This window comes from Carcharhinus amblyrhynchos, chromosome 4 (assembly GCF_965287045.1).
Source record: "Carcharhinus amblyrhynchos chromosome 4, sCarAmb.v2.hapA, whole genome shotgun sequence".
NCBI lineage: Eukaryota > Metazoa > Chordata > Chondrichthyes > Carcharhiniformes > Carcharhinidae > Carcharhinus > Carcharhinus amblyrhynchos.
The window spans coordinates 130446349-130464420 of record NC_137327.1 but is presented as its reverse complement, the minus strand read 5'-3'; the positions used below and the strand labels follow the sequence as shown (position 1 = coordinate 130464420).

At 40.1% G+C, this 18072-nt stretch overlaps 1 protein-coding gene across 1 annotated transcript in view; it reads left to right on the top strand.

The window, feature by feature from the left end:
* The window catches only part of ar (androgen receptor), a 247025-nt gene that overhangs the window by 94367 nt on the left and 134586 nt on the right, over positions 1 to 18072 (top strand). Inside the window, exon 2 of the mRNA XM_080187884.1 lies at positions 15636 to 15787. Coding sequence (XP_080044010.1) covers positions 15636 to 15787 — 152 coding nt within the window. The remainder of the gene's footprint in view (positions 1 to 15635; positions 15788 to 18072) is intronic.

Sequence of the window (18072 nt, the reverse complement as noted above, 5' to 3'; positions counted from 1 at the left end):
AGAGACCCATGATAATGTTCTGGGGTTTGAATCTCACCAGGACAGATGATGGAATTAAAATTCAATAAAAATCTAAGTAAGACTACTAAAAACTAATCTGGCTTACTAAAGAAATCTGCTGTCCTCAACTGGTCTGGCCTACATGTGACTCTAGATTCACATTAATGTCATTGACTCTTAGTTGCCATCTGAAATGCCCTAGTAAGAAACTTAGTTGAAGGACAGTTAAAGTTGGGTAACAACTGTTGGCCTTGCCAGCGCTGCCCACATCCTGTAAATGAATTAATCAACTTTAAATCATCATACTGGAAAGTAAAATTGTAATTCTGACAGTTGATATTCTTGGTACAAATTTTAAATTAAAAAATGCACATTATGCATTAAATTGGTTGTCAATATAGTTGCAGAATTAATGTAAAGTTGTAAACCATGATGACATTTCAAGACTTTGAAACCCGAGTTATTCAAATTTGCAGGTACAGATTAAGTTTAATGCAGTTGTTTGCTTTCATTTTCAATTTTAAACTTAAGCAATTGAAGAAACAATGTTTAGATTAGGTTTTGTACTTTTGATTGTCATACAATGACAAATGATGACTTTTAACATCTAGTTCGAAATAGTGCTAATTCTTATGCATTACCGTGTGTGATAAATTATAAACATCAAATTAGACGTTACTTTAAGTTATTCAATTTATTAGCTCAACAAATTAGATTACTTAAATTATAAAACGTATCACTTCAACAGCTACGGTTCAGTGGCTGTATTCTTATTCCTTCTGTATCAGGATAATTCTGGGTTTGAATCTCAGTCCAGAAAACTGAGCACATAATTGAATTTGACATTCTAGTGCAGTACTGAATGAATGATGTACTGTCAGAGGTGCTGTTGGATGAGACATTTAAATGAGGTGGACATAAAAGATCCCATGGCAACATATTGAAAACACAGTAAAAAGTCTGACAACACCAGGTTTTAGTCCAACCGATTTATTTGATAGTAAACTCACAAGCTTTCGAGGGGATTCCCTCTTCGTCAGGTGAATGGAGAATTCTGGCCTTGGACACCTGACGAAGAGGGAATCCCCTCGAAAGCTTGTGAGTTTACTATCAAATAAATCGGTTGGACTAAAACCTGATGTTGTCAGACTTTTTACTGTGTTTACCCCAGTCCAACGCCGGCACATCCACAACATATTGAAAAAACAGGAGGATTTTTCCTGTTGTCCTGGCTAACATTTATCCAGCTTCTATCAACATAATTTTAAAAACAAAATTAATTATTGTTGCACTGCTGTTTGTATATACCTCCTGTGTGCAACTTGGCTGCCATGTTTGCCTCATTGATAAACTCCAAGACAAGCATTCATTGCTTCTGCAGCACATTGGAATTTCCTCAAAGGCACGATATAAATGCAGGTCTGTTGGAAAATACTTTTGAACAACCTTTGTGGACATTAAGAAAGAGGATGTGTCGGAACTTTTGAATAGCATCAAGATAGATAAGTCGCCGGGACCAGATGGGATGTACTCCAGGTTACTGTGGGAGGCGCGGGAAGAGATTGCAGAGCCTCTGGCGATGATCTTTGCGTCATCGATGGAGACGGAAGAGGTTCTGGAGGATTGGAGGATTGCGGATGTGGTTCCTATATTCAAGAAAGGGAATAGGGATAGCCCAGGGAATTACCGACCAGTGAGTCTAACCTCAGTGTGTGTTAAGTTGATGGAGAAGATCCTGAGGGACAGAATTTATGAACATTTAGAGTACATTAGTATGCTCAAGTTTTGTCAAAGGCAGATCGTGCCTTATGAGCCTCGTTGAGTTCTTTGAAAATGTGACTAAACACGTTGACAAAGGAAGAGCGGTAGATGTGGTTTATATGGAGTTCAGCAATGTGTTCAATAAAGTCCCCCATGCAAGACTTCTTGAGAAGATGAGAGGCATGGGATCCAAGGGGCTGTTGCCTTGTGGATCCAGAACTGGCTTGCCCACAGAAGGCAGAGAGTGGTTGTAGATGGGTCTTTTTCTGCATGAAGGTCAGTCACCAGTGGAGTGCCCAGGGATCTGTTATTTGTAATTTTCATAAATGACCTGGATGAGGAAGTGGAGGGATGGGTTGGTAAGTTTGCCGACGATATGAAGATTGGTGGTGTTGGGGATAGTTTGGAGGGAAATCATAAGTTGCAGCGTGACATAGGTAGAATGTAAGACTGGGCGAAGAAGTGACAGATGGACTTCAATCCAGATAAATGTGTAGTCGTCCATTTTGGCAGATCAAATGGGATGAAGGAGTATAATATCAAGCATAAGACTCTTAGCAGTGTAGAGGATCAGAAGGACCTTGGGGTCTGGGTCCATAGGACTCTTAAATCAGCCTCGCAGGTAGAGGATGTAGTTAAGAAGGCGTATGGTGTACTGGCCTTCATCAGTCGAGGGATTGAGTTTAGGAGTGGGGAAATAATGCTGCAGCTTTATAAGACCCTGGTCAGACCCCACTTGGAGTACTGTGCTCAGTTCTGGTCTCATTACAGGAGGGATGTGAAAGCTATTGAAAGTGTGCAAAGGAGATTTACAAGGATGTTGCCTGGATTGGGTCGCGTGCCTTATGAGAATAGGTTAAGGGAGCTCGGTCTTTTCTCCTTGGAGAGACGAGGGATGAGAGGTGACCTGATAGAGGTGTATAAGATGTTGAGAGGTGTTGATCGGGTGGATTCTTGGAGGCTTTTTCCCAGTGCTGAAATGTTTGCTACGAAAGAACACAGTTTTAGGGTGCTGGGGAGTAGGTACAGTGGTTTTTCACTCAGAGGGTGGTGGGTGAGTGGAATCGGCTGCCGTCGGTGGTGGTGGAGACAAATTCGATAGGATCTTTTAAGAGACTTCTGGATGAGTACGTGGGACTTAATAGGATTGAGGTTATAGGTAAGCATAGTTGGTAGCGATATGATTGGCGCAACTTGTGGGCCAAAGGGCCTGTTTGTGCTGTAGTTTTTCTATGTTCTAACCTTTGCAATAAACATTGTGTTCTGCAGAAAGTGAGATTTCTAATATCCAAAGTAGGTGTTTAAACAAAATAACATGTAAAAATTACTTTTTCACACTAAGATAATTTTACTTATTGACTGAATGCTGTTCTGTGTTATAATGCCTTCATTAACATTTTTATTTTCTCAAAAGCCTGATCAAAAATTTTTTTTTTTTTCCCAGAGCTGAGATTCAGTTGAATTTGGATTATCCAATATATGCATACATTTTCCCAGCAGACATTGCTATTGTGTCATCAAATGTACTGATGACATCTCGTATACTGAGTGGGTTTTCGAAAGTATGGAGTTTGGATTGCTGATGGGAACAAGGGTTGATAAGGAGAACTGGTACTAAGAAGGTGAGGGGTATGAACGGACATGATGGATGTGAGGGAATTTTGGGAAAGCATCAGTTACTGTGAGTGGGAACGAGAAGGGCATTTTTGTAAGTCCCATTTTCCCTGCATCCTTTCTGGGTCATTTCCTTCCGTCACCAAAGTTGTATTTTCAGATTCTCCATCAATAAGGGAAAAAAGAGGCACAAGTCTAGAATAAGGAGCAGAAATTAAGGGGCAAAATGGATATAGTAGCCCATAATTTGACACTGGATTAAAATCCTGAAGGTTATTCCATTATGGCAAATTGTGACATTAAATTCAGTCACTTCGGTTATTTATGGGTTAGCACCACAAAAAATGACTATCAAAATTGTCCCACCCCGAGCTCACTTGGCTCATATGAGCTCTTGTTTCACTGTCGGGACTGAAAGTTCCAGCCCTGCTGAGGGTGAGAACAGAGGCGAGCAGGAGACAGAAGCACCAGCAATTGGCTGGCATTCTGGTTTCTGCCAGAGTTTGGGATGAGTTTGGGATGGAGGAAGTCAGTAGCAATATCCTGCCTTATCCTTTAACCACAGAAATTAAGATTATTAAAAAGATCATGCAGAACTTTTTGAGAGGCACGTTCAGACTTTGACAGGGTGCGCACACTGGGCAGAATTTTACCTTCCCACACTGGTGGGTTTTGTTGGGGATGTGTAGGTCAGCATAGAATTTTTAGGAGGGCCATCCCACTGGATTTCTGTCTGTTCTGGGCTCTCTGTGTTTGGTGAGATCTCTGCCAACCCAGCCAGTCTAGGACAGTGGGGGGAGTTCCTGAATTCAGGCCCTGAGTGGACCACCTCCTTCATCAACCTCCATTTTAACATTGGGCACCTGTCCCTTAAAAGGTCTGACCACTGCTACTGGTCTCTCCCACTCCCAGTTCTCTACCATTAGCCAACACCACTCTGTCCACACCAAGAGCTCACCTTTGGCAGCTTTCAAATGAGGCAGTTAAAAGCTGAGGGTGCCAAACACACTTTACCGCATTGAATTGCCATCTGCCCTCACCAGCCTCCTACTGTGAGTTAAAGTCAAACTTTTGAGCTATGGTGGTCATAAAGTTGCTAATTTTAGCATTGAAGTGAAGACTGAAGAGAAAGTAAAAGCTGTTAAGAAATTGAAATTCAAGACTGTGAAAGGGACTGAACGTGATAAAGTATTTCAGTGGTAGGATGTGGGGAGGATGTGGGAAGTTTTGAATATACATTTGCAGAGACAGTTCATCCCAGAAGCAAATCAAGGATATAATTGGAAAGGAAAACAACATATTAGGATAAAAAGAGAGGTTTTAAAAAATGCATTAGGATAAAAAAAGGCTATGAAAGTACCTAAAATGTATCAGAAAGGAATAGGGTCGGGAGAATTATGAATTTAAGTAGAGGAAGATTGTTAATGATGGTCAAGTGGAATCGTTCATTGATCTCTCCATGGGCCTCATGGAATATAAACTTCCTCATTGAGAAAGCAGAGATTCACCTAATGAGAGGTGGTCAACGCGTTTTTTTAAACCTGCTGCTCAACCTGGACTGGCATTGTAGGTCCCAAGGCATAGACTATCCAGCTGTGAGCTGTAGGCGCAGCCCTTCTCTTTGGTACACAATAAAGGGTGGTTGGTGATGGGAAACTGGCACTTGGCTGAAAATTAATCAGAGTTGCAAATCAGAATATTTGAAGTATAACACAAAAAACATAAATGGACCATAATTGAGCTTTCTTCAAGTCTGTATGGAGTTTGCACTTTCTCTCCATGTCTGTGTGGGTTTCCTACAGGTGCTATGATTTCCTCCCATAGTGCAAGGATGTGCAGTTTAGGTGGATTGCGCTTTAGTGTCCAAAAATGTATAGGTTAGGTGGATTAGCAATGGTAAAGATGCAAGGTTATGGGGATAAAGTTCATTTATTCCAGTAAATCATAAGTTAAAGTTTATTTATTAGATCTCAAGTAAGCTTACATTAACACTGCAATGAAGTTACTGTGAAAATCTCCTGGTTGCCACATTTTGGGGCCTGTTCGGGTACACTGAGGGAGAGTTTAGCATAGCCAATGCACCTAACCAGCACATCTTTCGAACTGTGGGAGGAAACCAGAGCACCTGGAGGAAACCCATGCAGACACTGGGAGAACATGCAGACACCACACAGACATTGACCTAGCGGGGAATTAAATCAAGATCCTTGGCGCTATGAGGCAGCAGTGCTAACTACTGTGCCACCATGCTGCCAGATAAGGTAGGTCAATGGGCCTGGATAAGATGCTGTTTCAGAGAGCCAGTGCAGATCTGATGGGCTGAATGGTCACTTTCTGCCCTGTAGGAATTCTATGGAAAGTATATCAGTAGGAAGAGAACACTACAAAGGTACATTAAACTTTTTAATCTGAGAGAGAGGATGGGTATGAAATTAGCATTTTCTGGGTGCTATGAGTGCCCTTAGGGTTCCATTATAGTGTACAGACTGGGTGTGCATACTCCTGACATGAAACATGCTGGATGTCATCTTCGTAAACGCAACTGTTCATGTACAAAAAACAAACACCAGCAGTGTGCAGAACAAGCATATAAAGAAATTAATCAGAGTATAATGCTGATTTGACTACAGTCTTGCCATTTTACAGCTTAGCAGCCATCATCTCTTGGGGGTGAAATGTACTACTCTATGGATTAAAGCATGCGGTGGGTCCATTTTCGGGTTCTGACTGCTCTGTCTGGGCATTCAACTGGTTGATCTTTCTAAAGTGTCCAATTAAGTGGTCATATCCAGATCTACTGTCCGGTTAAGGATGGTGATTGGATCACCTGAGATTGCAGGTGCAGTCACAGTGCCTGCAGCTTTGAAAGAATGCAGCCCCATTACCAGAGATATGGTTCAGATCCTGTGGTCCCAATTTCTGTGAATACTGAGATGTTTGCTGCTGTTGAGGGTTGCAATGGCACCACAACTTCCAGGGAGCTCACTTAGCTGAGATCCAGAATTTGTGTTTTGCCTTGAGCCCACGCTGATTGCTCTGTTAGACCAGTTATTTGGCATTTTGGGCTGATTGCTGAACAGTTACATGATATTTTATAATGAAAACAACAAATGCTGGAAAATCTCAGCAGGTCTGACAGCATCTGTGGAGAGAGAACAGAGCTAACGTTTTGCATCAGAACTCTGTAAATTAATACTAACAAATTCACCAATACTTGTCTTGATTCATGGCTGTTACTGGAGGGGGTTTTTTTTGTATCTTCTGTAGTGAAGACAAAAGCATAATATTTGTTCATTGAACTGGCATTTCCTTATTATCTACTATTATTTTCCCATTGTCACTTTGCTTACTCTTTTCCTTTTTAAATACCCATAGAAACTTCTGCTCTTTTGCATTTCAAATTAGCTTCCTCTCGTACTCTAATTCATTTCTCCTGATTAATCTTGTTGTCATTCTTTGCTGTTCTTTATATTCTGACTAATCATCTGATCTGCTGCCCATCTTTGCACAGTTATATACTTTCCTTAAGTTTCATGCTTGCTATAACTTCTTTAGTTAACCACAGATGGTGGGCCCTTTCCTTAGCATTTTTCTTTGTAGTAGGAATAAACTTATTTTGAATATTCTCAAATATCCACTTAAATAATTGTTACTTTAGTTTATTTATTAGTGTCACAAGTATACTTACGTTAACGCTGCAATGAAGTTACTGTCAAAATTCCCAAGTCACCACACTCCGGCACCAGTTCGGTTGCACTAAGGGAGAATTTAGCATGGCCAATGTCTTTCAAACTTGGGATGAAACCGGAACACCCAGAAGAAACCCACGCAGATACAGAGCGAATGTGCAAACGCCGCACAGCCATTGATCCAAGCTGGGAATTGAATCTGGGTCCCTGGTGCTCAGAGGCAGCAGTGCTAACCATTGTGTCACCATGCCATAACTGTTTCTCCATTTGTCTATTCTGTAGCCTTGTATCTCAGTTCACTTCTGCTAGCTTAGCTTTCATAGTTGCTCTTATTTAAGTTTAAAATATTTTTCTTCCTTTTCAACTGAATGTAAAGTTCAGTCGTATTGTAGTCACTGCTACCTAGGGGTGATCTTATTCTGAGATCATTAATTAATCTTGTCTCATTACACAAAATCAAGTCTCATATCACCTGTTCCAGAACATGCTGCTTTTAAGAAACTATCTCAAAAGCATTCTATGAACTCATCCAGTCTATTACTGCTAATCTGATTTTTCTCATTCATCTGTAGATTTAAATCACTCATGATTATTTCCGTCTCCTTATCACAAGCACCCAATATTTCTTCTTGTATATTTATCTTACTTTGTGATTACTGTTATGGAGCCTGTAGACCACCCCTGCTGTCCCTCATCTTCACTCAAACCGATTCTAAATCCACACCTTCTGATTCAGGGTTATTTCTGTTACACCAGTGCCATCCTTGGTCAACAGTATGACCCCTCTACCTTTTCCTAGCTTCCTAATCTTCTTGACTGTCATATACCACTCAATATTCAGGACACAACCCTCATCATGCTGCAGCCATGTGCCCATAACACTATCAGAGCATATTTATTTTCTTCAGTATGCACTATCAAGAAATTTACTTTGTCATGAATGCTTTTGTTTTGTCTATTTTGTCATTTTTGTAGTATCTGATGTTGACTATTGGTGCATTCTTAAGATTTTTCTCTCTGTCCCTTTCTGCTATTCTCTGACACATTTCCCAGATTACTATTTCGCTTTTGTGCCTTGACTTTGCCACATTTACCCAAGCCTTTTCCCTCATCTGCCTTGTTTAGTTTAAAGTCTTTCTGCTCCCTAGTTATGTTAGTCAGAGCACTTATCAGGTGTAAGTCATCCCAATAGTACAACCCTACTTTCCGACTACTGATACCAGCGGCCCACAAATCACAACCCATTTCTCCCAAAGCAAACTTTGAGTCACAATTTGCCCCATGCCAATGTGCATGTAGCTCAGGTAATTATCCAGAAGTTCTGCTTCTTAATTTCATGACTAACCTCTCATAATGATGGTGCAGAACCTCCTTCCTCATCCAGCCCATGTTGTTGGTATTCTACGTTGACCTGGATCCTCTGTTTCCTCCTGTTAAATTCCTCTCCAATCCTGAGTAACTGTCCCAAACCCTGGCACCAGGCAAACACAACCATTTGGACTCTTTCTCTTTGCTGCAGAGAACAGTGTCAATTCCTCTTCACTGAACAGTCACAATCCTCTGCTACCACTACACTCCTTTTTGCATCCCCCCCCCCCCCCCCCGCCCCCCCAACTTGAATGGCTGCCTTTCATCCAGTGCCATAATTCGTCAGCTCATCTGCTCTGTAACCCCCACTCTCGTCTGAACAAGCTTCAATCCCGTTGGACAATTGCAGAGCCTGACACTCCAGCCCTGTGGACTCCCTTACCTCTTTCAGCTTCATTCTCACTTCCCTGTCCTTGACCACCTCCCAAATCAGAAGATCCTATTCTTGATGTGACTGTCCCCAGTACAAAGCTGTTTAAATAACTTTCCCCTCCTGATATGTTGTAGCATCTGTAGCTCAGCCTCCAACTACATGACTAAGCTGAAACTCCTCAAGTCACAGACACTTTTTACAGATATGTTTGCCCTGAATTACACTAATCACCAAGAGCTCCCACATGTTGCAGCCATGACATAACATCTGAGTTGCCATCCATATATGTTTGAATTAACTACATAGTTATTTAATTCCAATTATTTATTTTAGGCATTCTGTTAATCTTATCACAAGTTCCTGTAAAAACCAGCCTTGCATAATCTTCTGTGCTGGCCTCAATGGAAATCATACAAAATGAGGGTCATATGCATCTTGCCTTTCAAACTGAGCTTTTCTCCTCCTCTGACCTGGTGTGCTGTTTTTTGGGGAGGGAGGATGAGAGGTAGGGTATATGTCCCTCTGTCTGTGGCCAATATTTTCCAGCTGTTCCTGCCAGCAGGATCTTCCAGTCATGGTGCTGGATGGTGCGAACAATGGGAAACCCTGTTGATAGTTGTGGAACCAGATGATTCTGCCACAGCCATTGGCAGATCGTCACTGCTGCCATAAAATATGCCACGGCTAGGCAGAAAATCGCACCCAACGTGTGTGGTGTGTCTGTCCAGCTCATTTCCAATCTCGGGATTTTTTTACTTGCTCTTACACGCTCTATCAAATACACACTCGCTTGCTTATGCTAACATCATCTTCAGGAAAGTGCACTTCCTGTCTTTCCCTGTTGGCCTGGAGGAGAATGTGCAAGGAGGTATCACTGAACCTTGTGGCTGGACACTCATCTCCCAACAGAATATGGCAGTCTTAAGCAGTTGATCATGGCAGCGATGCACATGTCTCTATTTAAAAGGGAGACTCTTTAACCAGCTGCCCATAGCTGCAGCATTGTCAACTGACAGGGTTTCACCAATAAAAAAACTCCCCTACTGCTAATTCGCATACATTTTGCATTGCCATCATAAGCACTTAGAATTTTAATTATAATTGTGTGGGTATAGGCAAAAAGAGAGAAAATGGAAGTGACACATCATTCTGATTACTACATTGGCAATGACATGTTATTGGCAAATTTCCATCCCAGATATGTGTTCTAGTCCTAAATCTTGTTAGTGCCAGAATGATAGCAAGTTAAGAGTGCAGTTCGCTTCAATATATGCTAATGATGTGCAGATATTTACCAGGCCTTGTATAGAACTGAAGTTATTCGAGAAACCACAGTCTCTGATTTGGGGACATTATTTAAAGAGGACCATGCATGTTTTGTTGTTTTTTTTATTACATTGTGGGGACTGCATGTAGTGTAGTGTTAAGGACATGGCTGATGGCAAATGCCAAATAATTCCAGAAGGGAAACTCAACTGTATTTTTGCAATTTGATAAGTGAGAAAAGATTTTAAATCCAGAGAATGATGTCTCAGATATTTTGTGATGATTTTAAATAAAATAAATGTTTATTAAAAATAAAATAAACAAAAATATTATAAACTAGAAGTACACTTAACTAAAATAGTGACGATACACGATATCACTAATTTTACAGTTCCAAACAGTCCATACTTCACTCCCTTCAGAGGTAACTCTCCTCAAGGGTTCCACAACTTCTTACAGATTTTAAAAACTATAAAACTCCAGTAATTGTTGGAACCCCAGTAGTTATATCTCTTTGGCATCGCTTCTGAGGTCAGTCAACCAGCTTGCTTTTCAGGACAGGTTTTCTTCACAGACACAACTTGCTGGGAGTTAAATAGCTATTCTGTTGTTGGCCAAGGTCTAATTAACAGTTTAACAGTTTCCCTGTATTTGTTTAATGATCTTCTTATGCACAGTTTTCCCCTTTGATTTTCCCTTATCTGAGCTAGCCTCTTCGGAAATCAAACTGAATTACCTTCATTTCTTGAATGTAGCCTTAAGAATGTAAATGCAAAGTATGTTCATTTTATGACCCTCTCGTCACACCTGCCGTGCTCTGAGGTCAACAGAACTTTGCATGGATGATGTAGCTGAAGCCATTTAAAAGCCAACAAAAATTTTGCATTTTGAAAGATTTGCGTTTATGTGTGGTTCTTAATCTCAATATATAAATATATAAAATCCTTTACACTGGTGGTGTACTTCGAAGCGATGAAATGTGGGAAGTGCAATATTGAAATGTGATCATCTGTTTCTGTGATGTTGATTGAAGGATAAATATTAGTCAGGGTACCAGGGAAACCTCCACTGTTCTTCTACGTCTATGGAATCTTTTACAATGACTTAGAGAGCAGACAGCATCTCAGTTTAACATCAATTCTAAAAGATGGCATCTCTGACGATGCATCCCTCCCCCAGTACACACTGAAGTATCAGCTTAGATGTTATGCTCCAGAATGGAACTTGAACTTACAAACACTGATTCAGAGACAAGAATGATACTAACTGAGCCACAATTGACACTTAACTATGGGTTCAAGTGGAAAGAAAAACTGATAAATTTGTTTTCAGTACTGATTAGCTTATAGTTAGAGTGCTGTTTGCATTTTTAGCAGCCTGTTATTGAAAGGGCATTGTGGTCATAGAAAGTGTAGAGCATAGACTTATTGGAATGAGGCCAAGGATGATAAACTGTAGTTTAAGAAGACACTCGGGACTACTTCAATTAGAACAAAGAAAGCTAAGATGAAAATTGAAGGGTTTTAAAAATAATGAAGTATTTGAACAGAGGGACTATTTCCGGTAGTTGTAAAGTCAGTATTGGGACTCACAAATTTAAAATTATTGACTAAAGTGAGGCAGTTTTGAAGAAATTTCTTTCATGGGCACCATGACATGATTTGCTGCAGAGAAGGTTGAGGCAGAAACTGTTGCAATGTCTAAGGTACATTATTAAGTTCTTAGAAGAGGAAGATACAAGGATATTTGGGATGGAAGGAAGAAGGGGGGGTGTAGAAGGAAGAGGGCAGCAGAAGAGAATCAAGTATGGTGATCAGTTTTAAGCTGCAGGAATCTAAATAGTAAACATATTTTTCTTTACTGTGTATTGTCCTATTCTTTAGCAATGTTGCTCAGTTAGCAGATGCCTTGACCTCCCCAATGGTATTTCAGCCTTTACTGCTAGATTGCGTGTGTCATTGTGTGATAATAAAAATTGATTTGATTTCCAATATGTTATTATGCTTGTGTAAATCCAGAGTAAGCCTCATTAACCCCTAAAAGCGCTCAACGGCAATATCTGAACTATAGAGAACATTTTAAATGAAGTAAACAAAATATTAGTATTTGTTAGGGCACTGGACAAGAATTCCAAATTACATTAGGATTGTGATATCTACAAAATTCTTGTGGATGCAATGACACCAGATCCTGCTCAAGTTCCAAAACCTGAAGGCCAAGCTTCTCCAGCTGGTGATTGTCCAGGACACAAAAAGCATCCCAAGATATGCAGGTTAGATGGATTAGGCATGGAAAATGTACAGGGTTACGGGGTTAGGACAGGGGAGAGGGCGTGAGTAAGATACTCTTGTCAGAGAGTCTCCTCTTTGCACTCAAAGTTTTCTATGATTCTATTTTATAATATCCCACTGGGAACAGGTTGCACACAACTAGCTGTTCTGCCTTGCCTCTATTTAATAAAAATTAAATTTGTGACTTAAATAAATACTCACCAATCAGCTGCTTCTCTTCCACTGACATCCCTTAATTTTATGAGGGGTTAATTGAAATATATAACTTAATTCATAATATCTAAAACCTTAGATTTTAATTTACTGAAAATTAAGAACCCTATTGCTTGCTATTCAATTTTAGCTTCGTCCCCTAGTCACAAGAACAAGAACTGAAACGTTGGGGATAATTTAACTAACTGATTATAAACTAAGTTATTTACTAACTGATTAAGTAATTTAGCTGCATTATACATCTCTCCTGATTTTCACTTCTATTGGTTTCAATTTCACTTCCGTGTATCCAGGTTGGTTTTTTTCAGTTTAGATTTGGCTAAAGATGTATGAAGTGGAACAGGACCTGCATTTTGTGTATCAACAAGGTTAGGCAATGGTATGCAGGAATTGTGAAGATGACATCTTATGCATGCTTTTAAAAAGGTTTTTCCAGAACTGATCAAACTGGCTACTTCTACAATGTGGGGAAGGTGCAGATTATTCAAAGAAATAAAGACCAGGCAGTCTAAGAGTGAACTGTAAATATGAAATATCCATTATCTAATTGACAATTTATACATAAGGAATAGTTTACTACTCAAATGTAACAGATTGTAAATAAGGAATAATTAATTAATTATAATTGACTATAAATATGGAGCTGTTCAATATATGTGAATGCACTAAGTGTGGATTTAAAGTTGGTTGAAGATTGAGAAATACTTATTCAAAATTTTTCAACAGCATTCACAAAAGCAATAATGTAAAAAAAATGCCAGCTATGCGGGTATATTTCAGAGGTGAATCTAAACAAATAGAAAGCTTTAAAATCCAAAGACAGAACATGTTGGCTACCTGTTGAGAGCTCAAGGTAGCTCCTGACTTTGATAACTTAATCCTAAGGTTCTAAAGAAATCGGTGCAAACAATTTTGAGTCCCCTTTTGGATGTTCTTCATTGGACTTGGGCTAAATGGCAGAGGATTTGAAAATATCACATGTATGTCCCATTCTCATAAAGGAGCATGGGATAAATTTTCAAATTGTAGGACTGTAAGCCTTATCTCTAGTATTGGAAACATATTTTAGAATATATTGCAGGATAATGTAAGGGGCATGAGATAATGCAACACAGTCAGGATCGTTTTCAAAGTCGGGGATCACATCTGACGTTAATTTGTTTTCTTTGAGATGACAACAACTATTCCTTTTATTTAAATATTGCTGTTATTGTATTAGTAAAGCATTCCAAGACATTTGGCAGGAGCACTGTAAAACAAAACTTGACACCAAGTTACTTAAGTGCAGATGACCAAAAGCTCCATCAAAGAAGTGAAAGTTGAGTTTCTGAAAGGAAGAAGTAGTTCAGAGAGGGGATTTCAGAACTTAGACAGTTGAAAGCATAATTCCTAGTGGTCAAGTGATTATAATTGGTAATGCTCAAGAAGCCAGAATTGGAAACGCATAGATATCTTGGGAGAATTGTCAGACTGGAGGGGATTTCAGAGATATGATGGCTGAAGCCATGAAAAGATTTGAAAACAAAAATACGAATTTTAAAATTGAGGGGTTGCTTAAGCAGGAGATAATGCAAGCAAGTGATTATAGGGTTGATAGTTGAGCATGATTTTGTACAAGTTACAAGCAGTAGAGTTTTGAATTACCTCAAGCCTACTGATAATGTAGGAGATGAGCCAGGAATAATCAAGTCTAGAGGTAAAAAGGCACAGGTGAGGGTTTTAAGGGGTGGCATAGTGGTAAGCACTGCTGCCTCATGATGCCAGGAACCCATGTTCGATTCTGGCCTTGGGTGACTGTCAGTATTCTCCCCTCATCCGGTGCTCCGGTTTCCTCCCACAGCCCAAAGATATGCAAGTTAGGTGAATTGGCCCTGCTAAATTGCCACTTATATCCAAGGATGTGTTGGCTGGGTGGGTTAGCCAAGTTAATGTGCGAGGTTATGGGAATAGGGTGGATGGGAAGGCCCGAGTGGGATGCTCTTTTGGAGGGTCATTGCAGTCTTGATGAGCCATATGGCCTCTTTCTGCACTGTAGAGATTCTATGAGAAGCAAAGGAGCTGAGACAGAATTTGGAAATGTTATGGAAATGGAAAAAGGTGGTATTCGTGATGATACACATACGTGATCAGGAGCTCATCCAAAGTCAAATATAGTTCCAGGGTTGTAAACAGTCTAGTTCAGCATTAAATTTCTGTCAGTGAAAGGGATGGAATCAGTGGCTAAGAAATGGAGTTGTGAGATTGTAGACTGGAGTGCTGGGCGGCACAGTGGCTAGCACTGCTGCCTCACAGCGCCAGGGACCTGTGTTCAATTCCAGGCTTAGGTCACTGTCTGTGCGGAGTCTGCATATTCTCCCTGTGTCTATGTGGATTTCCTCCAGGTGCTCCAGTTTCCTCCCACAGTCCGAAAGACATGCTGGTCAGGTGCATTGACCATGCTAAATTCTCCCTTAGTGTACCTGAATAGGCGTTGGAGCGTGGCGATTTTCACAGGGGATTTTCACAGTAACTTCATTGCTGTGTTAATGAAAGCGTACTTGTGACACACATAAATAACTAAAGACTTTGGTCTTTCCAGTATTGAACTGGAAGAAATTTCAACTCTCCAATAATTGTCAGTGAACAAGCAGTCTGAAAATTTAGACTGTGTGCAGGATCAAAAGAGGTAATAGTTAGCTGGAGTTTGGTGTCACCAGCTACCAAGGAAGCTATAGCTTCACATTAATTGAAGTAACAATTCCACAACATATGCTGGAAATGATCTTAAATTATCAAATCCAATAATAATTCTTCAAAATTTCTCACACATGGAGTTTTTGTTTAAGTAATTAGATTAAAATAGTGTAGTTTATTCTCTAAAGCAGCTGGTTTGGTGATTTAATAGATAAAATCTAAATTTACGGAATGCAATCACTGGTTTGAAAACAATCAATGAAATCTAGGAAAATTGAGCTTGACGTTTAGTCAGTATTTCTGCTCATTTTGACTTGTTTTGACAGGGTTTTATAATTTTTTTATAGTAGGCATTCCTATATTTATATGTTTTTGTTTTCCCTTAAGACTGGATAATACAAGGAATCTCGGTCTCCAAATGGACTACTTTTTTCAACCTCAGAAAACTTGTCTCATTTGTGGAGATGAGGCATCAGGATGTCATTATGGAGCACTCACCTGTGGCAGTTGCAAAGTATTCTTCAAGAGAGCAGCTGAAGGTACACCAAGTTATTTATATCCTTATTTGATAGTGGTAACTTGGATTACCTAAATTGGTACAAATTATTGCAGACACAGAAGACGTGAAATAGAAAGAGAAAATGCTGGAAATGCTCAACAGCTAAGGCAGCGTCTGCACAGCATAAGATTTCAGGTCAATGAGATGATGACTATGTTTTTATCCAAATTGCGTTCACCAAATGGAATAGTTAACATTGACTTGATGTCATTAAATTTCATAACTCTGTGATTCCTTAATATTTTTATGTGTAAGTGCACTGTTAAAACTGATTCTGGAACCTTGTCCATTTCATTTTTTGCTACTTAAATACAAATTATTTCACTATAACTTAAGATCATTAGGCACCTGTTGTTTGGCTGTAATGAGTGCTGTTTTGAGGACTAAAATGGCACATGATGTTTGTGTACACAATTTGTGTGAATTGTGTCAGAAACCATTTAGTGAGGACATTAGCATGCATGCTGTTAAGGTCTAACAAATGTGTGCTGAGTAGGCAGATCGCTATATTAAGCAGTGTCCAATGTGGATTTTGTGCCAGTGAAGCCATTTTGGAACTGAACATTCCAGCTGACATCCTCTCTTAACCTCGCACAGCTGACAATGTAAAGCAGCAGGAAAGACAGCTTCCCCACATCACTCCCTCAAACAGCACTATTTAAAGAGATCATCTACTTATAGGTTAGTCACTGGTTGATGTCTTCTGTCTGTTGCTACATTCTACATTTGTTTAGTGCTTTCTATAGTTCTATCAAATTGCAAAAGTCTACAGTGAGTGGTGTGGCATGTGTTGGATTTTTGCAGACTTCATGCACAAACTCCAAACTCCAGTTACTCCAAATGTAGCTTGACTAGTAAGCATGACTGGAAGAATGAGCAGTAGCCACATAGAACATAACAAGTTAGTAGAAAGGGGTGGAGAGAAGGGCCCTCAGCAAGATGCCTTGCTCTCCCAGAATGTTCAGGGAACAATTCCCTATTTGAATCTCAGGAGGGAGCAATGTGTGAGATGTTTGCATTTCTTTAAGAATGTTCTTGCTGCCATCTGCTGCACCCAAAGTGCACCTCAGAATGTCAAGGACCATATTTGCACTCACTGTTAAGATGACTGGCAGTTTGTGGTCTGTTGTTGCATGAAAGAGGGCAGTAATGCTCTCCATTAATTGACAGTTAACTTTCATTTCATTATCTCTTGCCAGAGAAAAGCAGGCAAAGTGAACGTGTGTGGTTTCACTTGTATTGCCGACTTCCCCATGGTGCATGGAGCACGCAACTTTGTAGCACTGAATGTATACTCTGCCATGTATACTTGAACTGCAAGCAATTTCACTTCCTCAACATTCAGCTTGTGTCCAATCATAGGCAGTGAATCATGTAAGATCAGCGCCCTGTATTCTGTCAACAGTTACAATGCTGTTAATCTGCACTGGTTTGCTGTATTTGAGTCCCAACAGAAAAAAAAACTGCTGCCAACATAACTTCTGACTCTGGTGTGTACCTAAGTACACCTGTGTGGTATGTGCACCACTGAAGCCATGCTGTTAGCTGAAATGTGATAAAACAGACCATGTGGTCACATATGGAGGCTTATCCAATTATAGCAATGGGGGAAGGAATAGTAAGTTTCAGACACCCAAGGTTGCTGTCACTGAGGCTCTGTCCTTTTACGGTCCCCCATTTAATGTCAGTTAAGTGTGGATGTGGGTTATAAGTCAAGGACTTTAGAGGACTCATGGTGGCCTGTAGCATGATGTTGTGACTACATGTACACCACTCTGTAGTATTTGCCATTCTCCACCTGCATACTGCAAAGAGATGGATCTAACTACCACTTGGCAATTCCTGTTTGCTTAATGGCCACAACTATGCAAGATCAGAGGTGTATTTCTGGGTTCCAGATGCTGGACTATTAAATGGGAGGTTGCTGCTTTGGCCCTGAAGGCTAGTGTGACTTGACATGATTCCATGTCATGATAGCTGTCCAATGGGCAGTCAACATGGTTATCTGATCATGACAATTTCTCCAGTGTCCCAGGTTTCCTTGTGTACATCTGAAACTGCTGGAGTGAAGAATCAATTATCAGATATTCACATGAGAACCAGTGATTGATTGTTTTTTGTAATACAGCCATGGGAAAGGTTGTGGAGGTGCAGTAGCCCCTCCCTATTTTTAATTTCCTCTTGGCCAGAAGTACACAGCAGGTTATATGCACTACTTTTCTCAGAAGGCATCGCACTGAAATAGGGTTGGGCACAGATGAGCAG